The sequence below is a fragment of the Bufo bufo genome, chromosome 4, assembly GCF_905171765.1.
Source record: "Bufo bufo chromosome 4, aBufBuf1.1, whole genome shotgun sequence".
In the NCBI taxonomy this organism is placed as follows: Eukaryota; Metazoa; Chordata; class Amphibia; order Anura; family Bufonidae; genus Bufo; species Bufo bufo.
Genome location: NC_053392.1, coordinates 448,883,240 through 448,908,102, shown reverse-complemented (window position 1 = coordinate 448,908,102; position 24,863 = coordinate 448,883,240). Strand labels below are relative to the sequence as shown.

Genomic DNA, 24,863 nt, shown 5'->3' with positions numbered 1-24,863 from the left:
TGTGCCCCTCACAGTAGTTATCCCCACATTGTGCCCCTCACAGTAGTTATCCCCACATTGTACGCCCTCACAGTAGTTATCCCCACATTGTGCCCCTCACAGTAGGTTTCCCCACATTGTATGCCCCCACAGTAGTTATCCCCACATTGTGCCCCTCACAGTAGGTATCCCCACATTGTGCCCCTCACAGTAGGTATCCCCACATTGTGCCCCTCACAGTAGGTATCCCCACATTGTGCCCCTCACAGTAGGTATCCCCACATTGTGCCCCTCACAGTAGGTATCCCCACATTGTGCCCCATTACAGTAGTTATCCCCACATTGTGCCCCCTCACAGTAGTTTTGCCCACATTGTGACCCTCACAGTAGTTATACCCACACTGAGCTCCCTTCACAGCAGTTATGCCTACATTGAGACCCTTTTCTAGTACTGTAGATATGCCAACATTATGCCCCTTTACAGCAGTAATGGCCACTTTGAGCACCCTTCATAGTAGTTATGCCCACATCGAGCCCCCTTCACAGTAGTTATGCCCACATTGAGCCCCCTTCACAGTAGTTATGCCCACATTATGCCCCTTCACAGTAGCTATGTCCATATTGTGTCCCTTTTACAGTAGTTATGCCTACATTGTGCCCCCTCACAGTAGCTATGCCCACATTGTGCCCCCTTCACAGCAGTTATACCTAGGGATGCCTCTGCTATTGTTCCTCATTGTGAATTTCAAAATTGGGAGATATGGTGTTATCTCTCAGATTCCCCTTTAGGTGATTTTAGGTTTGCCTGGGAACATCTGGGCCAACTAATATGTCCTCAATTCAAGGGAGCAAGCAGTTTTTTCTGCTGCCAGAGGAAGAAAGTGAAATGGCACCCCCGAATTCATTTTGGAAGGGTAACGAGCAGTGCTATCGCCAGAAGACGGTGAATCCCATCCTGCTTCTTTCTACACTGACTGCCCTTAGGCAGCGGCGTAGTGTAACCATGGCAACACTGCTAATTCCGCCCATCCACGCCAGCAAACCCCTCCGTGATCTGCGATTGGCTGACGGAGCGCAGCTTGACCTTTGCCTCATGACCTGGTGATTTCTGGCTGCTTCCTGCTTGCTGGCCTTGTTGCAGACGAGGAGTCGGTGGCAGAAAGAGAGTGGCTGGCGCTGCGGGCGATTACACGGCACTCGGTGGGCGGAGGAGGAAGCGTGCGCTAGCCTAGGACGCCTGTGGCCGCCTCAAGACGCTGCTCCGGGTACAATGAGGAGGAAATCTCGCATTCTTCTGTGCTTCGCCTTCCTTTGGGTGCTTGGCATTGCCTACTACATGTACTCGGGCTCCTCTGTCAACAACCGGAAGGTAAGTGCACGGGCTGTGTGATCCGGTGGCCAGGGCTTCCTGGGAGTGAAGATGGAGTAGAGAACCTCCGACGTCTGTCCTAGTGGCTGAGCACATAGTTGGCATATAGTCTTCCCCTGGCAGCCTGTGGCTGTACATGTGCTGGCATGGAAATGGTCATCATCCTCTGGAAGGAAGGGGTTTAAGTTTTGTATTGGAAATGTCTAGATGAGAACATGTTGGGGTTCTGTGGGCCAGTAGCTGAAATGGCTCTAACCTGTGAGGGCATAGCCTTTCAGCGCTCTGCCTGGGATGACACCACTGACTGCTCCTGGACGTGCTCATCTTTCTTCCTGTTCAGCTGCATAGGCTACTTTCACACTTGCGTTTTTCTTTTCCGGCATAGAGTTCCGTCACAGGGGCTCTATACCGGAAAAGAACTGATCAGGCATATCCCCATGCATTCTGAATGGAGAATAATCCGTTCAGGATGTCTTCAGTTCAGTCATTTTGACTGATCAGGAAAAAGAGAAAACCGTAGCGGCGGAAAAAACTGAAGACTTGCCTGAATGCCGGATCTGGCATTTTCCTCCATAGAAATGTATTAGTGCCGGATCCGTCCTTCCGGTCTGTGCATGCGCAAACCTTTTAAAAATAAGAAAAAAATGAATACCAGATCCGTTTTGCCTGATGACACCGGAAAAACTGATCCGGGAAAAATGCCTGATCAGTCAGAAAAAATGACATGCGTTTGCATACAGTTTACCTGCCGGAATCAAACAACGCAAGTGGGTAAGTACCCTAATGTAAAAAAGAGGAGCACATCCAGTCGAGATGTCACAGGAAGGGTCTGTAGCCCGTTGGCTGTGTTCCCCGCCAGGATTGTGGGATTGGCGAGCCATAGAAGGATAAGTACTGCTAAGTGTATTCTCGCCACTTTAGGTAAAGGCTGGAAAACCCCTTTAATCTTTTCTTGAGCTATTCTTGTGGTGAAAACAACAGAATTTAGGGGTTTTCAAGTTTTGGGTACAAGGTTTTCATAGATAACACAAACCTTGTATGCCGAACTTGAAAAGAGAAGTTCGCTCAATACTAGTACTTATGAACACAACGTTTCCTTAATGGACAAACCTAAAACATTTGCGCACTGCCTTACCTACTCTGGGCTTTGGCTGGCTATGAGAACTTGTTCACCAAGGACTTGGCTGCTGATTATGTTATCTCTTTGGAATACTCTTTAGATTTGGATTTGGATTCATTGGTGTTCGAGACTCTGGAGATTCTTTCAAAAATCCTGGACCTAATATCTGCTTCCCTGATGAAAACCCAAGGAACCCCATTATAGGCAGTGGGGTCTTTCTGGTGCAGTTCGCGCCCAGCATTCAGCTGATCCGGTGCTTTTGTTGATCTGATCCTCTGGATAGGTCATCAGTATCTGATCGGTGGCGACCCCCAAGATCAGCTGTTTGAGAAGGCAGCAGCGCCTTCTCCAGCTTTTCCTAGGCCATGTGACATGTCACATGAGTTAGGCGCAGCTCAGACCCATTGAAATGAATGGGAGTGAGCTGCAATACCAAGCACAGCCGCTGTACTATGTATGGCGTGGGGCTCGCATGAGTGCTGGTGCCTTCTTGAGCCTGTATTAAAACTGCCGTTTGTTTTGGCAGATAATTACTAATGAGCGTTCCTAGTAACCCTCGTTATCTATCATGTGGCAGTGTAATACTGATGAACGAGCGTTTGCATGCTGAAAGTAGGCTTGCATCGGGTATCGATACCCAATCGATACTTTTAGACCCGGATCGGTACGATACTGGGTCTTACTATTTAACAATACTAGGCTGTGCTGCTGCGATATGCCCCCATTGTCTGTCATGAGACAACCCCTTTAATAAATGTCCCTTAATGCTTTTGAATTGTGGTTCAACAGAATAATCTAGAAAACAAACTAATGAAATTGGCCTGGACAAAAATGATGGTACCCTTAACCACTTAAAGACCGATGACGTACATGTACGTCATCGGTCTGGTCTTTAAACATGGCGCCTACTCGCACGTGCAGCAGGCGCCATAGCCAAGAGGTTTCTGCTATTTTAACCACTTAAGGACTCAGCCTTATTTCACCTTAAAGAGGACCTTTCACTAGATTAAAAAATGTAAACTAAGCTCTACATGTCTGTAGACTTAGTTTACATTTTTTAATCTAGTGAAAGGTCCTCTTTAAGGACTTGGCCATTTTTTGCAAATCTGACCAGTGTCCCTTTAAGTGCTGATAACTTTAAAACGCTTTGACTTATCCAGGTCATTCTGAGATTGTTTTTTCCGTCACATATTGTACTTCATGACACTGGTAAAATGAAGTAAAAAAAAAATCATTTTTATTTATAAAAAAAAAAAAACCTAATTTACCAAAAATTTGTAAAAAAAATGGCATATTTCCAAGTTTCAATTTCTCTACTTTTATAATACATAGTAATACCTCCAGAAATAGTTATTACTTTACATTCCCCATATGTCTACTTCATGTTTGGATCATTTTGGGAATGATATTTCATTTTTTGGGGATGTTACAAGGCTTAGAAGTTTAGAAGCAAATCTTGAAATTTTTCAAAGATTTTCAAAAACCAATTTTTAGGGACCAGTTCAGGTCTGAAGTCACTTTGCGAGGGTTAACAGCCAAACCAAACTCCAATATTTATGGCCCTGATTCTGTAGTTTACAGAGACACCCCATATGTGGTCGTAAACTACTGTACGGGCACACGGCAGGGCGCAGAAGGAAAGGAATGCCATACGGTTTTTGGAAGGCAGGTTTTGCTGGACTGTTTTTTTTTTTTTTACACCATGTCCCATTCGAAGCCCCCCTGATGCACCCCTAGAGTAGAAACTCCAAAAAAGTGACCCCATTTTAGAAACTACGGGATAGGGTGGCAGTTTTGTTGGTACTAGTTTAGGGTACATATGATTTTTGGTTGCTCTATTACTTTTTGTGAGGCAAGGTAACAAGAACTAGCTGTTTTGGCACCGGTTTTATTTTTTGTTATTTACAACATTCATCTGACTGGTTTAGATCATGTGATATTTTTATAGACCAGGTTGTCACGGATGCGGCGATACCTAATATGTATACTTTTTTTTATTTATGTAAGTTTTACACAATGATTTCTTTTTTGAAACAAAAAAAATCATGTTTTAGTGTTTCCTTAGTCTGAGAGCCATAATTTTTTAAGTTTTTGGCTTTTATCTTAGGTAGGGTCTCATTTTTTGCGGGATGAGATGACGGTTTGATTGGCACTATTTTAGGGTGCATATGACTTTTTGATCGCTTGCTATTACACTTTTTATGATGTAAGGTGACAAAAAATGGTTTATTTAGCTCAGTTTTTATTTTTTACGGTGGTCACCTGAGGGGTTAGGTCATGTGATATTTTTATAGAGCCGGTCGATACGGACGTAGCGATACCTAATATGTATACTTTTTTATTTATTTAAGTTTTACACAATAATATAATTTTTGAAACAAAAAAAAAAATTTTTTAGTGTCTCCATATTCTGAGCCATAGTTTATTTTTATTTTTTGGGCGATTGTCTCAGGTAGGGGCTCATTTTTTGCGGGATGAGATGACGGTTTGATTGGCACTATTTTGGTGGGCAAACGCCTTTTTGATCGCTTGCTGTTGTACTTTTTGTGATGTAAGGTGACAATTTTTTTTTTATTTAGCACAGTTTATTTTTTATTTTTTACGGTGTTCATCTGAGGGGTTAGGTCATGTGATATGTTTATAGAGCCGGTTGATACGGACGCGGCGATACCTAATATGTATACTTTTTTATTTTCCCCCCTATTTTTTACCACTTTTGTTTTTTACTTTATTTAGGGAAAATGACGTTTTTGTTTGTTTTTACTTGAAACTTTTGATTTTTGGGGGGGAAAACTTTTTTATTTTTTCAACTTTATTTTTACTTTATTTTTTGTCCCGCTTTGGGACTTCAACTTTTGGGGGTCTAATCCCTTTTACAATGCATTCCAATACTTCTGTATTGGAATGCATTGGCTGTATGAGTAATACAGTGTGTATTACTCATACAGCTTCCGGCCTGTGAGATCTGTGGATGACACACATAGCATAAGATGCTATATAATGCCTTCCACAGGTCCCCCCCCTCCCCATAACAGTGCCATCCACAGATCCCCCCCCTCCCCATAACAGTGCCATCCACAGATCCCCCTCCCCAGATCCCCCCCTCCCCATAACAGTGCCATCCACAGATCCCCCTCCCCATAACAGTGCCATCCACAGATCCCCCTCCCCATAACAGTGCCATCCACAGATCCCCCTCCCCATAACAGTGCCATCCACAGATCCCCCTCCCCATAACAGTGCCATCCACAGATCCCCCTCCCCATAACAGTGCCATCCACAGATCCCCCTCCCCATAACAGTGCCATCCACAGATCCCCCTCCCCATAACAGTGCCATCCACAGATCCCCCTCCCCATAACAGTGCCATCCACAGATCCCCCTCCCCATAACAGTGCCATCCACAGATCCCCCTCCCCATAACAGTGCCATCCACAGATCCCCCTCCCCATAACAGTGCCATCCACAGATCCCCCTCCCCATAACAGTGCCATCCACAGATCCCCCTCCCCATAACAGTGCCATCCACAGATCCCCCCCCCCATAACAGTGCCATCCACAGATCCCCCTCCCCATAACAGTGCCATCCACAGATCCCCCTCCCCATAACAGTGCCATCCACAGATCCCCTCCCCATAACAGTGCCATCCACAGATCCCCCTCCCCATAACAGTGCCATCCACAGATCCCCCTCCCCATAACAGTGCCATCCACAGATCCCCCTCCCCATAACAGTGCCATCCACAGATCCCCCTCCCCATAACAGTGCCATCCACAGATCCCCCTCCCCATAACAGTGCCATCCACAGATCCCCTCCCCATAACAGTGCCATCCACAGATCCCCCTCCCCATAACAGTGCCATCCACAGATCCCCCTCCCCATAACAGTGCCATCCACAGATCCCCCTCCCCATAACAGTGCCATCCACAGATCCCCCTCCCCATAACAGTGCCATCCACAGATCCCCCTCCCCATAACAGTGCCATCCACAGATCCCCCTCCCCATAACAGTGCCATCCACAGATCCCCCTCCCCATAACAGTGCCATCCACAGATCCCCCTCCCCATAACAGTGCCATCCACAGATCCCCCTCCCCATAACAGTGCCATCCACAGATCCCCCTCTCCATAACAGTGCCATCCACAGATCCCCCTCCCCATAACAGTGCCATCCACAGATCCCCCTCCCCATAACAGTGCCATCCACAGATCCCCCTCCCCATAACAGTGCCATCCACAGATCCCCCTCCCCATAACAGTGCCATCCACAGATCCCCCTCCCCATAACAGTGCCATCCACAGATCCCCCTCCCCATAACAGTGCCATCCACAGATCCCCCTCCCCATAACAGTGCCATCCACAGATCCCCCTCCCCATAACAGTGCCATCCACAGATCCCCCTCCCCATAACAGTGCCATCCACAGATCCCCCTCCCCATAACAGTGCCATCCACAGATCCCCCTCCCCATAACAGTGCCATCCACAGATCCCCCTCCCCATAACAGTGCCATCCACAGATCCCCCTCCCCATAACAGTGCCATCCACAGATCCCCCTCCCCATAACAGTGCCATCCACAGATCCCCCTCCCCATAACAGTGCCATCCACAGATCCCCCTCCCCATAACAGTGCCATCCACAGATCCCCCTCCCCATAACAGTGCCATCCACAGATCCCCCTCCCCATAACAGTGCCATCCACAGATCCCCCTCCCCATAACAGTGCCATCCACAGATCCCCCTCCCCATAACAGTGCCATCCACAGATATCCCCCTCCCCATAACAGTGCCATCCACAGATCCCCCCCCTCCCCATAACAGTGTGTCATCCACAGATCCCCCATAACTTGTCTTTTTTTACATTGTAGTGCAAAATTTTAAAATTATGTAACTCCTAAATTTGTTTTATATAGCCTTTGAACCAAATTTTTACAAAAGTAAAATCAAATAAACCCCTTTTCCATTACGCCTCCATTGCACCTGTGAGAGATCCTCCCCCTTCCGGACAGGAAACGGGAACTTCCCAGATCTTTAAATTGGTCCACTGCCTTCCACCACTCAGTTCTTTCCCGTTTCCTGTCCAGAGACAGGAGGAGTTCTTCTCAGGTCTGTTTTTGGGGCTGCAGGACCTCTAGGGTTAAAGGGCTGAAACCTAATGGAGGTACCTGTCGGCGTAAGTCTCCACTAGGAGCCGCTGAGAAGCCCGGCAGTTTCCCTACTTCAGCGCCATGGGGGGATGCCTGGGGCTGCCTCATCGTCCCTTGCCAGGCCGGCGAAGTTCGGCGTGAGGGGGGAGGAGTATCTTCTCCTCTCATTTTGCGACAGGCCGAGTCTGGACACGCGCGTCGCGCCGGAAGTGAAGCGTGCGTTTCACCGGCCGGAAGGGGAGGATCCTAAACATGGTGGGCGTTGCGCGGCCCATTTGAAAAAGGGAACGCCAGCCAGCCAGCATGGAGGGAGCAGCGGCAAGCCAGATTCTTGACCGGACGGCGAGATCTTCCCTCTATTGCCCCCTTGAAGCAGCATCATGTAGGAAGAAGGGGAAGTTCAACTGCGCACAGACAGGCAGGAGCTGCATTCTGATTCCAGCATGGTACTCCTGGGGGTAAGAGGGGTTAACCCCCACCATCTTCCTTTGGGGAGTTTATTGTTGTGGTCAGAATTAGACTGACTGGGGCTATTTGTTAAATGCAGGTTAAAGAAGCCCCAAGGAAATACCCACAAAACAAGAGCTAAAAAGTGTGGAATTTGCAAGCGAAAATTTAGCCCGTCCTACCCTAAGACATGTTGCCAACCTTGTCTGGATAAGTTAGTAGCAGAGGAGTCGCCATCTTTATTGCAAAACATCAAAGAGTTAGTTAAAAGGAAGTTCGTTCTTCTGTGGAACATCTTAAAAAATCTCTACCTAGCTCATCCAGACATAAGAAGGCTCAGACAATAGGGGAGGATACTACGGATTCTGAGTCTGAGGAGGAGGGTGCCATTGCAAGCTCAGATTCCTCCTCTGAAGATTTGACAGGGAAACCATTATTCAGAGTGGAGGATACGGATCTACTATTGAGAGCGGTTAGATCCACGATGGAGCTGGAGGAGGAAAAGGAGTCCAGGTCTAGGCCAGAACTCATGTTTGAAAGCCTGAAGCCAAAAAAGTCTAGGGTGTTTCCCATTCAGGATTGTATCAAAGACCTGATTAAGCGTGAATGGGAAAAGCCAGACTAAAAAATTATTTATCCCTAGAGCAGTTAAGAGAAAGTACCCCTTTGATGATGAAGAAATATCAGCTTGGCAGGAGGTACCCAGGGTAGACGCCCCCGTAGCAAAAATAAATAAAAAGTCAGCTCTTCCGTTTGAGGATTTATGATTCCTTAAAGGGAACCTGTCACCTGGATTTTGGGTATAGAGCTGAGGACATGGGTTGCTAGATGGCCGCTAGCACATCCGCAATACCCAGTCCCCATAGCTCTGTGTGCTTTTATTGTATAAAAAAACCGATTTGATACATATGCAAATTAACCTGAGATGAGTCAGAGCTTGAAAATATGACTCTTCTCTGGTCCCACAAGTAAGACATGACTCTTTTTTGTTAATTTGCATATGTATCAAATCGGTTTTTTGACACAATAAAAGCACACAGAGCTATGGGGACTGGGTATTGCGGATGTGCTAGCGGCCATCTAGCAACCCATGTCCTCAGCTCTATACCCAAAATCCCGGTGACAGGTTCCCTTTAAGGATCCAATGGACAAAAGGGCAGATGCCTACTTAAGAAAAAATTGGGAGGCGTCCACGTCAGCCTTCAAACCAAATATAGCAACTACTTCAGTGGCAAGGTCATTAAAAGTCTGGTTGGAAGAACTAGAGCCTCATATAGAGAACAAGACTCCTAGGGATCAGCTTCTGGAAGCTATCCCAACCATGTCCAGAGCAGTAGACTTTATTTCTGATGCCTCCGCTGATGCATTAAGACTATCTAATTCAGCCAGAAGGTCCCTATGGTTGAAGGGGTGGAAGGGCGATGTGACATCAAAGTCTAAGCTATGTGCCCTTCCTTGTCAAGGAAATGTTTTTTTTTTTTTTTGATCAGCTTTGGATGACATTTTAGATAAGGCATAAGATAAGAAAAAAGGATTTCCAACGCCATCCTTTCCTAAACAGGGGAAGCCATTTCAGAATAGCGAGAGAAAGAGGGGTTTTGGGGATCAAAAGAAAAGAAGGGAATGGAGATCGGATAAATCAAAAAGTGTGCTGTTTAAATCCAGACCTCAGACTTAGAGTTCCTCTCAGCAATGACGCCAGGACCCAGGTGAGCGGTCGTCTTTCTTTGTTTTCTCCTGCCTGGCGAAATATTACCGCAAGCGCTTGGGGAAGGAGTATTATAGAGGAAGGCTACCGCCTAGACTTCAAAAAGCTACCACCCAGGACATTAAAAAGCACATCCATAAACCAACATTCTCCAAAACAGGTGGCACTTATGGAAGAAATAAACAACCTCCTGGCCAAAGCAGTCCTTGTACCAGTCCCGGAAAACTAACAAGGAGAGGGCTTCTACTCGACCCTATTTTTGGTTCCCAAACCCAACGGTATATTCCGACTGATAATAAATTTGAAGAACCTCAACCGATATCTGACGTACCAAAAATTCAGGCTGGAGTCAATCTCCTCCACAGTCCTTCATCTGTTCCCCAACTGCGTGATGGCCTCAATAGATATACAAGATGCCTACTATCACATACCCATTCATTCGTCATCTCAGAAATACCTCAGGGTAGCAGTAAAGATGGGGGAATCGATTGTTCATCTGCAGTTCAGAGCACTTCCCTTCGGGATATCGCAGGCGCCGAGGCTCTTCACGAAGCTAATGGCAGAGGTAATGGCAAAGATAAGAAGAAGATCAGACATCATTATAATCTCATACCTGGACGACCGTCTCTTGGTAGGGCAGTCCCCAGAGGTGTTAATATCTCAAATACAGGAGGTCCCGGGGACCCTGATAAGTCTCGGCTGGTTAATAAATTGGGACAAATCGTCCCTGATTCCAACCTCCAGATGTATTTTCCTAGGCGTCTTACTAGATTCCCAGACGCAGAAATCTTATCTTCCGGTAGAGAAAAGGAGAGCTATTCAGCAGAAAATCGGGGCTTTCAGCAGAACCAAGTAAGTGTCCCTAAGAAAAGCAATGTCTATTCTGGGTCTGATGACGGCTTGCATTCCTGCTGTGAGGTGGGCCCAATTCAGGTCCAGAATAGTTCAATTGCACATTTTGTCCAATTGGGACGGGGGGTTGCTATCCCTGGATCGCAAGATTGTGATCCCGGGGTCAGTGACCCGGTCCCTAACTTGGTGGCTAAAAACTCCCAACCTGAGTCAGGTAGTAGATTGGTTGAAGCAGGATCCCCTAATAATTACCACCGACGCAAGCCCTTGGGGGTGGGAGCCCATTCAGTTTTGGTTTTTCCAAGGCCCTTGGTCAAGAACCCAAAGTGCTCAATCCCAAAATGCCAGGGAGTTAAGGGCAGTCCTGTGCGCATTAAAGGAAAGTCTCCCATCACTGCCTCAAAAAACATGTCAGGATCCTATCCGACAACGCTTCAGTAGTAGCATATATCAACAGACAAGGGGGGAAAAGATCTCAGCTAATGCAGCTAGCATCCAGGATCTTTTTGCTAATACAGGGGAAAGCTCTTTCTCTCTCAGCGGTCCATTTGAAAGGCTCAGAGAATCACCAGGCGGGCTTTCTCAGCAGGCACAGATTCTGCCAGGCGAATTCGTTTCTGAATCAAGAGGTATTTCACCAAATAGAAGCCCTATGGGGATCTCCCACAATAGATCTATTCGCCTCGATAGAGATAAAAAAATGCGAAAGATTATTTTCTCTGAGCAGGGAAGATCAGTCTATAGGCACAGATGCGCTCTCACAACCATGGGGGAAGGATCTAGTCTATGCTTTTCCCTCCATCAGCCTACTGCCTAGAGTGATTCAGGAGATCAGGAGGGAGCAGGCAACGGTGATCCTAATAGCACCGTTCTGGCCGAGAAGAGTCTGGTTTGCCTGGTTAAGGAGACTATCAATAGCGGATCCCTGGATACTTCCAAAAAGGCAGGACCTACTATATCAGGGCCCTCTACATCATCTGGAGGTGAAGAACCTGCACCTGACAGCCTGGATTTTGAGAGGCGATTCTTCAGAACCAGAGGTTTATCAGAACAAGTGATTGAGACTCTTCTAGCTAGTAGGAAAAAGATCACCTCCGAAATCTATCTGAGAGTATGAAAGACCTTCCTTCAGTTTGCAGGGCCAGGCCTTGATTTGAGGTCGCCCAACATCCCTTTAATTCTGAGTTTCTTGCAGGAAGGCCTTAACACATTTTTTATTTTAGGGCTTGTTAAAATCCTTATTGAACAACTATTCCCTATATAGGGCTCTTACCTTTGTCTGTGGCTTCGTTTCATTAAAAATCGATCTTTTAAAATATGCAAATGACTTCACTACCAGCAAGTAGGGCGTCTACTTGCTGGTAGCCGGCGCAAAAAAAAAACCGCCCCCTCCTCCTGTTGATTGACAGGGCCAGCGAGCGCTTTCCTCCTCCGACTGGCCCTGTCAGCATTTCAAATCCCGCGCCTGTCTTCATTCGGCGCAGGCGCTCTGAGAGAAGGACGCTCGCCTCCTCAGCACTCCCTCAGTGCGCCTGCGCCGATGACGTCACCGAAAGAGAAGATGAAAAATGTGTTTTGGGGGTGACAGAAGCCCTTTAACAAAAAGCTTAAACCTAGCACTCTCAAAGTCCAGGCCTCGGCACTGAGTGCTCTCTTTGACTTTAGATTAGCTACTCATCCCTGGGTCAAAAGGTTTATTAAGGGTTCCTCTAGGTCTAGGCTATGTCCTACAGTTAAAGCTAAGTCAGCCCCGTGGGACCTTAACTTGGTGCTATCCGCTCTAACCAAAGCCCCGTTTGAGCCCCTTGGAGACATCCCCTTAAAGATGCTATCCTATAAAACTGTATTTTTAGTGGGCATTACTTCTGCCAGACGAGTAGGAGAACTATCCGCTTTGTCATCTTCCCCGCCATATACCCAAATTCTAGAGGACAGAATTGTGTTCAAACCGGATCCTACATTCCTACCCAAAGTTTCTGTATTCCATAGATCTCAGGAAATAGGTCTCCCCTCCTTTTGTCAAAACCCGAAGAATGAGGGTGAAGAGTCCTCATACTCTAGACGTGAGAAGGTGTGTCTGCGCATATTTAGAGTCTACGAAGGACTTTAGGAAAACCCCACAACTTATTGTTCAGTTTCAGGGTCAAAACAGAGGCTTGAAAGTCACAAGCCGTACCTTAGCCAGATGGATTAAGAGAGCGATAGGTCTGGCATATTCGGTCAGGTTCTCAGGTGCCTTTGGATTTTTCAGCTCATTCCACTAGGGCAGTAGCCTCTTCCTGGGCAGAAAAGGGGTGCGCTACCATTGAACAAATTTGTAGGGCAGCCACGTGGAGTTCTCCCTCCACGTTTTACAAGCACTACATTTATGCAGGACATGTCTTTTGGGAGAAAGGTGCTACAGGCTGTAGTCCCTCCATAATAGTCATCCAGTCTAATCTCTCACAGGTGCTGTTAGGGGCGTAATGGAAATACTTCAATTACTCTTACCGGTAATATGTTTTCCATGAGCCCATGACAGCACCTACATAATTCCCTCCATAAAAAAATAAAATAAATATATATATATATATATATATATATATATATATATATATATATATATAATAAAAGTCTGCAGCACTCCTTGAAAGATGAAAAAAAATGTGCTATTTATTCATACATGTCATATAGCAACGGTTGCTATATGACATGTGTGAATAAATAGCACATTTTTTTCATCTTTCAAGGAGTGCTGCGGACTTTTATTATTTGTTCATCATCCTGAATCGAGGGATTACCGCTGGCACCCATCTTTCAACAAATTAAAGTAGTGCTGCCCGGCTTTTTATGGAGATATATCTCCATAAAACAGAGGGGATATCGGGCTTATATTTGGCACAGTTTTCTTTCACTGTATATAGGTGTATTGCTGGTCTCAGGAATCTTGTCAAATACTGAGTGGTGGAAGGCAGTGGACCAATTTAAAGATCTGGGAAGTTCCTGTTTCCTCCCTGGAAGGGGGAGGATCTCTCACAGGTGCTGTCATGGGCTCATGGAAAACATATTACCGGTAAGAGTAATTAAAGTATTTTTTGTTATTTTGGTGTTTTTTCCCGATTAATCGATGAAATTATCGACAACTAATCTATTATTCAAATAATCGTTAGCTGCAGCCCTATACAAAAGACAACTAAGCAAACTGGAGAGCTACAGACCCGCAGATGTCTGTGATAAAATATGAGGACTAGAATCAACATCTGATGGAACAGTGTCTTGTTCGCACGCGGTAGAGTATGATCTAGTAGATAAAGACCACAGAGCCTCCACTTATTTGTTAGAAAAAGGTTCATCCTCTCAAATGTGACCGGGTGGTCTCACAAATGACAAAACCTATATGGTGCTTGTGTACACTAGAGATCATCAAATAAACAAAGACTACATAGCCACACTTATCTGTTGAATACGGTAGGAATCATCCTCACAGATCCAAATGCACGGCTGGGGGGCTCCAGGGGGCAAACGATACAGCTCCGTTTGGTCTATGGAATGCACTCACATTTAAATGTCTAATTTTAGGCGGATCCTAATCCCATTGGTGGATTATGGGTACTAGGCCGCCCATTCCAGTCAGGTGAACGGGAAATATACTGCTATTGGGTGAAGAATTCCTCCTATCAATCCCCCTATTTATTAACACCCATACTTAGGATATACTATTTAAAATAGGTACACAGTGACGCGCTGTACATAAAACATATACTCACTTGCAAACAGCAAAATGTTCAGGTGTAAGAGCGTGTTCCGCGGTAATACGCGTCCAAACCAGAAGTGCCCCGGTCATGTGACTGCTCACGTGATCCCATTAAGATGGCCGTGCTTTCCATCAAAGACATCGGTGGAATACAGGGTTTGCGATGACTTAGATAGGCGTGAGTGTGGGATTTAACCCCATAACATCCCCGCCCTATCGATACACATTGATTATATTAGGGGGCCACTTCTAAAGAGGAGGTGAGGGGATGTGTTGTCCCCTAGGGTAACGAGACATCATGGGAGCGATAAACTTATGAAGTAGATGTATTAGGAAAGAAGGCAAGACGGTGCAGAGATATTGATACAGCAATGGAGGCCACAGCATCTTACAATGGCCTCCAGATAGTATACATCTATTATGTTTGTACAAAAACACACATTAAGTGTCAATATTCTTTTACTAGCAGATGGCTACACGAGAGATGTTATGAGTATTCCATGGTCCTTTTACGCTGTTACTACCATAAAAGATAGAAAGGAGACGTTCAGAGAGAGCCGTCTATTATCACATGACTCTTCTCGTGTCAATTGCAATTTCCATCACCTATCGGAGGTGAAACACAGTAGACTCAGAGAGGGAGCTAACCAGCAGTGCAGAATAGGCCAGGGGGCTCAGATAAAACAGGAGAACGTAAGTGTCTCATTTAGCCCCCTGGGCGACTGGGACCGGAATCTATAAATCCACTCTGTTTATTTCTGAAGGATTCTACGGTCCCAGTCGCACTTTCTAGGGGAAGGTCTCACCAGTTCCAATGCTGAGAATGTCTGTGAATTCAAGTCACCACCATGACACTCCCAGATGTGGTTCGCTACCGGGGTATTTTTCTTTTTCTTGATGTCATTTACATGTTCAAGAACCCGTCGGCGCAGCTCCCTGAATGTATTCCCTACATAATCCCTGGGACATGTACATTGACAGAGATACACTAACCCCTTACTCCTACAGTTAACGAAGTCCCTTATATCATATATTTTATTTGTAACTGAACAGACATTGGTTTTAGTATTGCTTAGGAAACAACAGGCCAAGCATGTCCAACAGCGAAGGGTACCAACTGGTTTTCTGTCCAACCATGTCCCTTCTCGGGCTTGGCGTGAGAAGTGGCTGTGCATCAGCCGATCACATAAACATCTACCCCGTCTAAAGGTGATACTTGGGCGGGGTAGAAGTACATCAGCCACAACCGGATCCATTAAGAGAATAGGCCAATATTTGCTAATAATGGCCCTTTCTCTCTGATTTTCCACATCATAGGTGGAGATTATCATGATGATTTCATCACTCTTCACATCAGACCCCTTGGAGACTAAAAGGGTACTATTTTCACATGTTTCTGCATTTTGAAAGGCCTTGCTAAGGACCTGTTGGGGATAACCTCTCTTCCTGAATCATTCCTGAAGTCTCCTGGAGTCCTGATAGAAATTTTCTGTATCGGAACAATTTCTCCTCATCCTTAAAGATTGACCCCGGGGTATCCCTCTTTTAAGATTCATGGGGTGATAACTGTCCCAATGAAGGGGATTGTTTGTCGCGGTGACCTTCCTAAAGGTGGTTGTGGACAATTTGTCCCCCTCTTTGGTTACTCTGACATCCAGGAATGTTAGTGTATCTGGATGGAATTCAAAGGCGAATAATAGACCCAATTCGTTTGTATTAAGTCCCTTGACAAATAATTCAAACTCAACAGTCACCATTCAATATCACAAAGACATTGTCTATATAGTGTCTCCAAAAGACAATTCTGTCGCACCACCAAGTTTGCGTGTCAGGAAAGACCACCTTATCCTCCCACCAGCCCAGGAGCAGATTAGCATAGGTCGGAGCACAGGGGCTCACCATCGCGGTCCCCCTGAGCTGGTGGGAGGGCTGCGAGTCAAATAAGGACAAATTCAAGGAGAGTTAACACAAATCTATTATGGGAGCCATATCAGACTGCCCTTGTCTTCAAAAATTCAGCTACCGCTATCAATCCTTTAGAGTGGGGAATAGAGCTGTACAAGGATTCTACATCAATGCTCGCAAGAGAGCATGATGGTTCCACATTGATAGTCTAGATTTTTCTTAAGAAATCCACTGTATCTCTTGTATGGGAGGGAAGGGCAGATACAAACCTTTTTAGAATTTGGTCAATATAAATACCGCTATTCTGGGTAATCAAGTCCATACCAGACACAATAGGGTGACCCCTAAGTGGGGATAAACCCTTGTGGACCTTTGGTAGTCCATAAAACATAGCTGTCTGTGGTGAACTCGGCTGGAGAAAGCGGTATTCCGCCTCACTGATAAATTCCCCCCAGTGAGGCCATCATCACTCAACAGACGTTCACACATTTGCCTATATTGATTGCACCCCATGATAACGAGGCCCCCCCCCCCTCTTATCGGCCGGTTTCATAACTATTGAAGTATCCTTCCCTAGGCTTAAGAGGGCCTCTGTTTCCGGGCCAAATAGATTCCGAAAGACTCTCTCCTAGTCCTCTCCTGTCTTGGTTCTGTGCTGCAATTGATAGGGATTGCCCTTGGCTAAAAAATCTTCCCGGGCACCTGATGTGGGGGATAACATTTTAGGAGGAATATAGAGAGGAGGATGATACAGACTCGCTCCCCCTTCCCCTCTGGCCACCTGGTCTTAGCCATCTTATATTATTGTTTCGTCCCCTACCTCCACTCCTTTGACCAAGTTTATGGTTTGTTCTACCTCTAAAATTGGAAGACTTCGGATCCGAGAATTCCTATTCAGAGGAGGAGAGGTCAGTTTCAGGTTTGAAAGGTGCCTTCTGCAGACTGCTTGTTTGAGCTCTTTCCACAGATGTTCAATAGGATTTAGATCAGGGCTCGTAGAAGGCCACGTCAGAATAGTCCAATGCCTTGCTCTTAGCCATTCTTGGATGTTTTTAGCTGTGTTTTTGGGTATTACACTGTTGGAGGACCCATGAGATGCGACGGAGACCAAGCTTTCTGGCACTGGGCCAGGATTTCCCGGGCCTGGAACACCCCTCCGCCCCTTACTGAGATCGGGAAAAAGTTCCGTACTAGTAGGCCTGAACCTGTACAAGACTTTGAGGCCTACTGCTGGTATATTCCATTGCTGGCCTGAGCCTATACAAATGTGACCGCAGCATCTGAGAGAGCTAAAACCGTCAGCTGCGCGCTTCCTGGCCCGGAACGCCCTTCTCTTGTTGAGATCGAGGAAGGCGTTCCATAGTAGTAATAGGCTTGAGCCTGTACAAGGCTTCCAGACCTATAACAGGTATATTCCAGTCAAATCACTGCCCCCTTCCCCAAAATAAAAATAAACTCGCGTCCAAAAATGCCAAAACTATTAAAATATAAATGGCTGAGGAGATTCCGATTAAGATGTCAAGTAAGTTGTCTTTCTTTCATTGGATCACCTCAACTAGAAGGGTTAGTAAGATAACTCCCTTTTCAATAGACCATCCATATACTGTGATCCTGGATGACAGAGTGATCATCTCCCCAGATCCTTTCATCTCACCTAAGATGGCATCCAGGTTTCACCGTTCTCAGGAGGTACGATAGTTCTGCCATCTTTCTGTCCTTTTCCTAGAAATGAAAAGAAAGTTGGGTTTCACTGCTTGGACTTTTGGAGAGGTCTCCTTCAGTATTTGCAAGCTACGCAGGATTTACAGCTTCCACGTTCCAGAAAGTGTGAAAACGTCTCTAGTAGCTTACTCATCCGGGAAGGAGGGGTTCCCTTCCCCTTCAGTTTTTGGGACCCATTCCACTGGATCGGTAGCTGCTTCCTGGGCAGTAAGGGCCATTACCTTTTATTGAACAATTTTGTAGTGCAGCCACCTGGGGTTCACCTCAGACTTTCTTCAAGCATTACAGGCTCCGGTTTCCTTCTAATGGTTTTAGCATTTGGGAGGAAGGTACTTCAGGTTGTAGTTCCATCCTAGGTTTATTTTGATAACCACTTTCCATGGGTAGTGTCATAAGGTGAAGTGGAAAATTTAAATGACACTTTCCAGTAATCAGTTTTACTTGAGCCTGTGACGGCACCCATTTTTATCCCGGCCCTTAGCCTGATTTTTTTTTTTTCATAAAAAAAGAAGATATGTCACGGCACACTTCGCCAGACACCACCTTTCACTACTCACTCTCTGTCTAAAGCAGGCATGCTCAACCTGTAGCCCTCCAGCGGTTGCAAAACTACAACTCTCAGCAAGCCCGAACAGCCTACAGCTATCAGCCTACAGCAGGGCATGATGGTGGGTGTTGTAGTTTTACAACAGCTAAAGGACCGCAGGTTGAGCATGCCTGGTCTAAATGCCTTATTACATGGGAACGCTCGTTAGTGATCATTTGGCAGTGTAATACTGCCACTGATGTGAAATACATTAGCTTGTCCCTATACTGAGGAGGAGATCGCTGCATGTAATAGCAGCGATCTCTTCCTCTTGCCAGCAAGCGATTGATGGGAGGGAAAACTTCCCTCCCAACAGTCGCCTGCTCTATCTGCCTGTGTAATAGAGCCTATATGCTCTCTTCTCTGTGGGTTTACATAGAAGGCTGTCCCCAGAACACCCCAGGCTAGATATATTACTTGCCGGATATAGTACTTTATCCGACCCACTGTGCAGTAACTGCAGCCGAGCTAGTACACTGCTGTACACACACACAGTAGATTGCAATCTAATATATGAAGCTGAGTGTATGTGTGTGTATGTATGTCCGCTAAAGGAATCTGCACCGTTGCATTTACAATCACGAAATTTGGCACAAAGGTATATCCGGTGTCCGGGATGGTTTTAGACCGGGTCTCAGCTCTCTAGCACGTACCGTTCCTGAGATTCCCCAAAAATGCAAACCTGGCACATCACATGACCTACATTAGCCAATAGAAGCCTGCAGGTCTTTCTCTTCATATTCCAACTGCCATACACCTGTCACATGTCCCTTATCAGACAATAGAAACTTGCAGGTCCTTAGTCTCCACATACACACAGCTTTACACCAGGTTTCCATAACAACCCAGCCATTTTTCTTCACTGCTGCAGGTCAGCTCTAAAGGGGCAAGGCGCTGTGGACGACACTGTTAAGGGAGCGGAGTGCTGTGAAGGTAACAGTTCAGGGGTAGATAGGGTGGCCATTCGGGTCACACACAAAAGACAGACTTAAAAATCCCGCCCCCCAGGCCCTTTAAGCCACGCCACCGACTCTGCTAGGCCACACCCCTTCCACTCTGCAGCCGACGGTGAAGGTAAAAATTAACTTCTGTCAGCTTCAGGGGTGGGAGAGAGGGTAACTTTCTCCCTGCAGCTCACGCTCAGACAGCACAGTGCTGCTGTCTAAGAGTGAGCTGTTCAAAAGAACATCCCTGTGTCCATCCAGGCCCTGCGCCGGACGGAGGACAGGGAGTCTGAAAGCTGGACTGTCCGGCCTAAAACTGGACCTCTGGCCACCCTAGGAGGTCTATGGAGGTCACTGTTAAGGGGATGGGGTGATGTCGAAATCACTATTAAGGAGCTGGGGTACTGTGGAAATCACTAAGTGGCGGGCTGCTGTGGAGGTCACAGTTAAGGGGACGGTTCTCTGTGGAGATCAGTGTTAAGGGGCAGGGTGCTGTAGAGGTCACATTTTAAGGTAACAGAACTCTGTAGAGGTCTCTGTTAAGGGGGTGGGTTATTGTGGATATCACTGTTAACGAGACTGGGTACTGTGGAGGTCACTAATAAAGGGGCGGCCGCTGTGGAGGTCACTGTTAAAGGGGCAGGGTACAGTAGATGTCACTGTTCTAGTGGATACTGTCATTATCTTTTTAACGACGCGCACAAACATTAAATGAAATAGATGAAATATACCCGTGCGAAGCCGGGTCCTTCTGCTAGTACTGAATATAACTGGGTTCCATCAACAGGACAACACAGCAGCTATTAAACGTAGCTTCTTAATATGATTTTAACAACAATGCATACAAGTTACAGACCAACAATACAAAGGTAAGAAAAAGGAATTGCATCAAGCCTAAACTCGCATTACTAAAGATGTGTTTCGGCTATTCTTGTCAGAGGAGCTTGGCATTGGATTCTTATAGCCCTTTCATCCAGGGAGCCCTGTCCTGATATCGCTTAGCTCCACATACAGACTCTCCCCCACAAAACCACGTGTTTTTTTTTTTTTTTTTTTTTTTTTTTTTTAACTTTGGCTGGACAAACAAGCCTTATATTCCCTTTGCCCAGACATATGATTCAGATAATGTTATCTGATGTGTCCTCCAGCCACTCTTTTTGGTGACTGGAGCTAAATGGTTCATCATCGCTCTCTTCAAAACAAAGGCAATATGGAGCCCAACCATCCCATCATCCTCTACTCCCTTGGCCAGTTTCAGAAGGAATGTGAGGCCATAAGCCACAGGGGGTCATTACTGTCCAACACACTACAATTCGGCCATTAACCTTTTTGTAACATTAAGCATGAATAAAGGAAACACAGGCACCGGAAAGGGTGTAATTTATCATGAGGGGAATATCTGAAGTCCGTTTTGCTTGAGTCTGCATTGTCGTACTTTGAACTACATTTATCAAATATATTTTTATTTATTTTATACACTTACAGTACCTTGCAAAAGTATTCACCCCCCCCCCCCCCTTGACTTTTTTCGTATTTTGGTGCCTCACAATCTGGAATTAACATGGATTGTTTGAGGATTTGCATCATTTAATTTACAGAGCATGCTCACAACTTTGAAGTTTTTTATTTTATTTTTTATTGTGAAGTAAACAACAAATAGGACAAAATAACAGAAAAAGTCAATGTGCATAACTATTCACCCCCCTAAAGTCAATACTTTGCAGAGACACCTTTTGCGGCAATCACAGCTCTAAGTCGCTTTGGATAAGTCTCTATGAGCTTGCCACATCTTACCACTGGGATTTTTGTCCATTCCTCTTTGCAAAACTGCTCCAGCTCCTTCAAGTTGGATGGTTTGCGCTTGTGAACAGCAATCTTTAAGTCTGAACACAGATTTTCTATTGGATTGAGATCTGGGCTTTGACTAGGCCATTCCAACACATTAACATGTTTCCCCTTAAACCACCCAGGTGTTGCTTTAGCAGTGGAAGGTGAACCTCCGTCCTAGCCTCAAATCACACACAGAGTGGTACAGAATTTGGTCAAGAATATCCCTGTATTTAGCACCATCCATCTTTCCCTCAACTCTGACCAGTTTCCCAGTCCTGGCTGCTGAAAAACATCCCCACTGCCTGATGCTGTCACCATCATCTCTCACTGTGGGGATGGTGTTCTTTGGGTGATGGGATGTGTTGTTTTTGCGCCAGACATAGCGTCTTCTGTGATGGCCGAAAAGTTAAATTTTAGTCTCATCAGACCAGAGCACCTTCCTCCATATGTTTTGGGAGTCTTCTACATGCCTTTTCGCAAACGCATTTTGTTTTTAGCTAAAGGTAATGGCTTTCTTCTGGCCACTCTGCCATAAAGCCCAACTCTATGGAGCGTACGGCTTATTGTTGTCCTATGTACAGATACTCCAGTCTCTGCTGTGGAACTCTGCAGCTACTCCAGGGTTACCTTGGGTCTCTGTGCTGCCTCTCTGATTAATGCCCTCCTTGCCCGGTCCGTGAGTTTTGGTGACAGGTTTGCTGTTGTGCCATGTTCTTTCCATTTGGTTATGATAGATTTGATGGTTCTACCGGGAATCATCAAAGATTTAGATATTTTTTTTATAACCTAACCCTGACTTGTACTTCTCAACAACATTGACCCTTACTTGTTTGGAGAGTTCCTTGGTCTTCATGGCACTGTTTGGTTAGTGATGCCTCTTGCTTAGGTGTGTGGAAACCCACAAAATACATATGGTCGTGTGCATGAACCCTTAAACTTAACACTTTTGTCTTGAAACGCTAGTCCTGTTTTTCCTACTCCACCCTCTCTACTGGATTGAGATTGTAACATAGTACATAAGGCCGAAAAAAGACATTTGCTCCGGCCAAAAATCATGAACACTTGCCGCAAGGCCGGATCCGGAATTAATGCCCATTGAAAGGCATTAATCCAGATCCGGCCTTAAGCTAAACGTCGTTTCGGCGCATTACCGCATCCGACGTTTAGCTTTTTCTGAATGGTTACCATGGCTTCCAGGATGCTAAAGTCCTGTTTGCCATGGTAAAGTGTAGTGGGGAGCGGGGGAGCAGTATACTTACCGTCCGTGCGGCTCTTGGGGAGCTTCAGAGTGACGTCAGGGCGCCCTACGTGCATGGATGACGTGTCGCATGGATCACGTCATCCATGCGCATGGGGCGCTCTGACGTCATTCTGGAGCGCCTCGGGAGCCGCACGGACTGTAAGTATACTGCTCCCCACTACTACTATGGCAGCCAGGACTTTAATAGCGTCCTGGGTGCCATAGAAACACTGAACGCATTTTGAAGAAGGATCCGTCTTCAAATGCTTTCAGTTCACTTGCGTTGTTACGGATCCGGCGGGCACCTCCGGCAAATGGAGTGCACGACTGATCCGGACAACGCAAGTGTGAAAGAGGCCTTAGTGTTTCGTTTTTTTTCCCCTTGAGTGCAATTAGTTTTTGATGAGTTTTTCACGCACGTGAAAAAAACCTGAATTGCAAACAACATCTTCTAGCAACCATCAGTGAAAAACGCATTGCATCCGGATTCCTTCCATTTTTCACTGAATCCCCATTTAATTCTATGGACCCAGGGCTGCGTGAAAAATGCACAATATAGAACAATCTGTGGCTTTTTCCTGAACTCAGAAATAGGGTTGCACCCAGTATCGAATTATTGATACAGTATTTGCCTTTTACCGTTACGTTACCGAACATGGCACACGCTGTTCCCTCAGCAGCACAGGGGAGAAGGAAGCAGTCTCTCCCTCCCTCCTGTGCCGCTGCCACCAATGAGGAGAGAGAGAGTGGCTGAGGAGGGGAGGGACTGTGGCCACTGCGCCACCCATGAAGATAACTAACGTTTAATACAGATACAGGAGGCGTGTGGTGGCGGCAGAATCACATAGCTGGCACCCGACCTCTATGACAGGGAGCTGCGATCAGCGACAGTTAACACCTCAGGTGCTGCAACTGAGATATGGCTGCAACTTCTTCATGCCACAAACCTACTCCAAACATTCCTTTTTATAGTAGAATATGATACTTCCATGTTGAGGCCCTGACTAGTGATGAGCGAATCGACTTCGGATGAAACACGCTCCTGCTCCGTACAGTATTAGAAAGAAGTTTTCTGCAAATCGACTTCGGACGTTTCATCTAAAGTCGATTCGCTCATCCCTAGACCTGACTATCCAAAGACCCCACATAATTGTGATCATTTAAAAGGGTTGTCTGGGTTCAGAGCTGAACCTGGACATATCCCCATTTTCATCCAGGCAGCCCCCCTGATATGAGTATTGGAGCATTTCATTCACTGATGCTCTCCTTTGCCCTGCGCTAAATCGCACAGGGCAAAGGCATTTTCTGGAGATCTGGTGACGTACTCGCCTCTCCATAGGGAAAGCTAGGCGGAGGGTCCGGCCCAGCAGTGAGCCCGGTGACGTCACGGCACTAATGGGTGGGCTTTAGCTCTGCCCTGGTCTCCAAAACTACTAGGGCAGCGCTAAAGCCCGCCCATCAGAGCCAGGGATGTCGCCGGCAACACTGCTAGGCGGAAGCCTTTGCCCTACGCGATACAGCGCGGGTCAAGAGAGAGAATCTGAGCATGAAGTGACCACAGGATTTGCCTGATCCCTTGGTGCTTTACATCTGTGTCTTAGACCTCTGTGAGTCCGCTGTCAACCCCATCGCGCCTACTCCAGAAGGTGGGGACCTGATGGCTCCCCTGCAACAAAGTCCAGATCTCTTTACAGGAGTTAAGGAGTGAATACTAGGGAACTGTCAGGATTTCGCCCTTAGGAATAGCCCAGATTCAAACGGGTCGGTTGATGCAGTGATTCCACACCCACTGCCCATAACAGGAAAACAGTCTGTTGCACAGTTTTTATACAGGGACATGCCACATAAACATGGGGACTATGGGTGATATATGCTACTTTGTGCTTCTAAATAAAATCTTACTTCATCGCTGTAAGGGTATTTATATGTAGTGGATTCACATGTTGCAAACCTTTCACTTATTTTACTATGAGGATCTTGGCAGTAATCCAAGGTTTGTACACTGATTTCCAGTTGATCCGTATAAGGATTAGCCCCTTGTAATGGAACTAATCCTTGATATTTTCATCAGAAATGAGTAGCATGCTATTCATATTCGTGGCAGATTATATATATATATATATTTTTTTTTTACAGCAGCCTAAAGGTCCCATAAAGTTTATGGTGCATGTGAATGGGATTTTTAAAACCCACATGCATGGGATATGGATTGTGGAACACTGATTTTAGCTCAGATCATTGCCAAACCTCATGTTCATTTGACACATGAGCAGTTTTA

At 46.0% G+C, this 24,863-nt stretch overlaps 1 protein-coding gene across 2 annotated transcripts in view; it reads left to right on the top strand.

Moving 5' to 3' along the window:
• The first annotated feature begins 1,086 nt into the window (after positions 1 to 1,086).
• Positions 1,087 to 24,863, top strand: part of GALNT2 (polypeptide N-acetylgalactosaminyltransferase 2) — a 121,835-nt gene continuing 98,058 nt past the window's right edge. For both annotated transcript variants that reach the window (XM_040429407.1, XM_040429406.1), the window contains exon 1: positions 1,087 to 1,348. In XM_040429407.1, the coding sequence (XP_040285341.1) occupies positions 1,250 to 1,348 (99 nt within the window). In that variant the 5' untranslated portion in view covers positions 1,087 to 1,249. The remainder of the gene's footprint in view (positions 1,349 to 24,863) is intronic.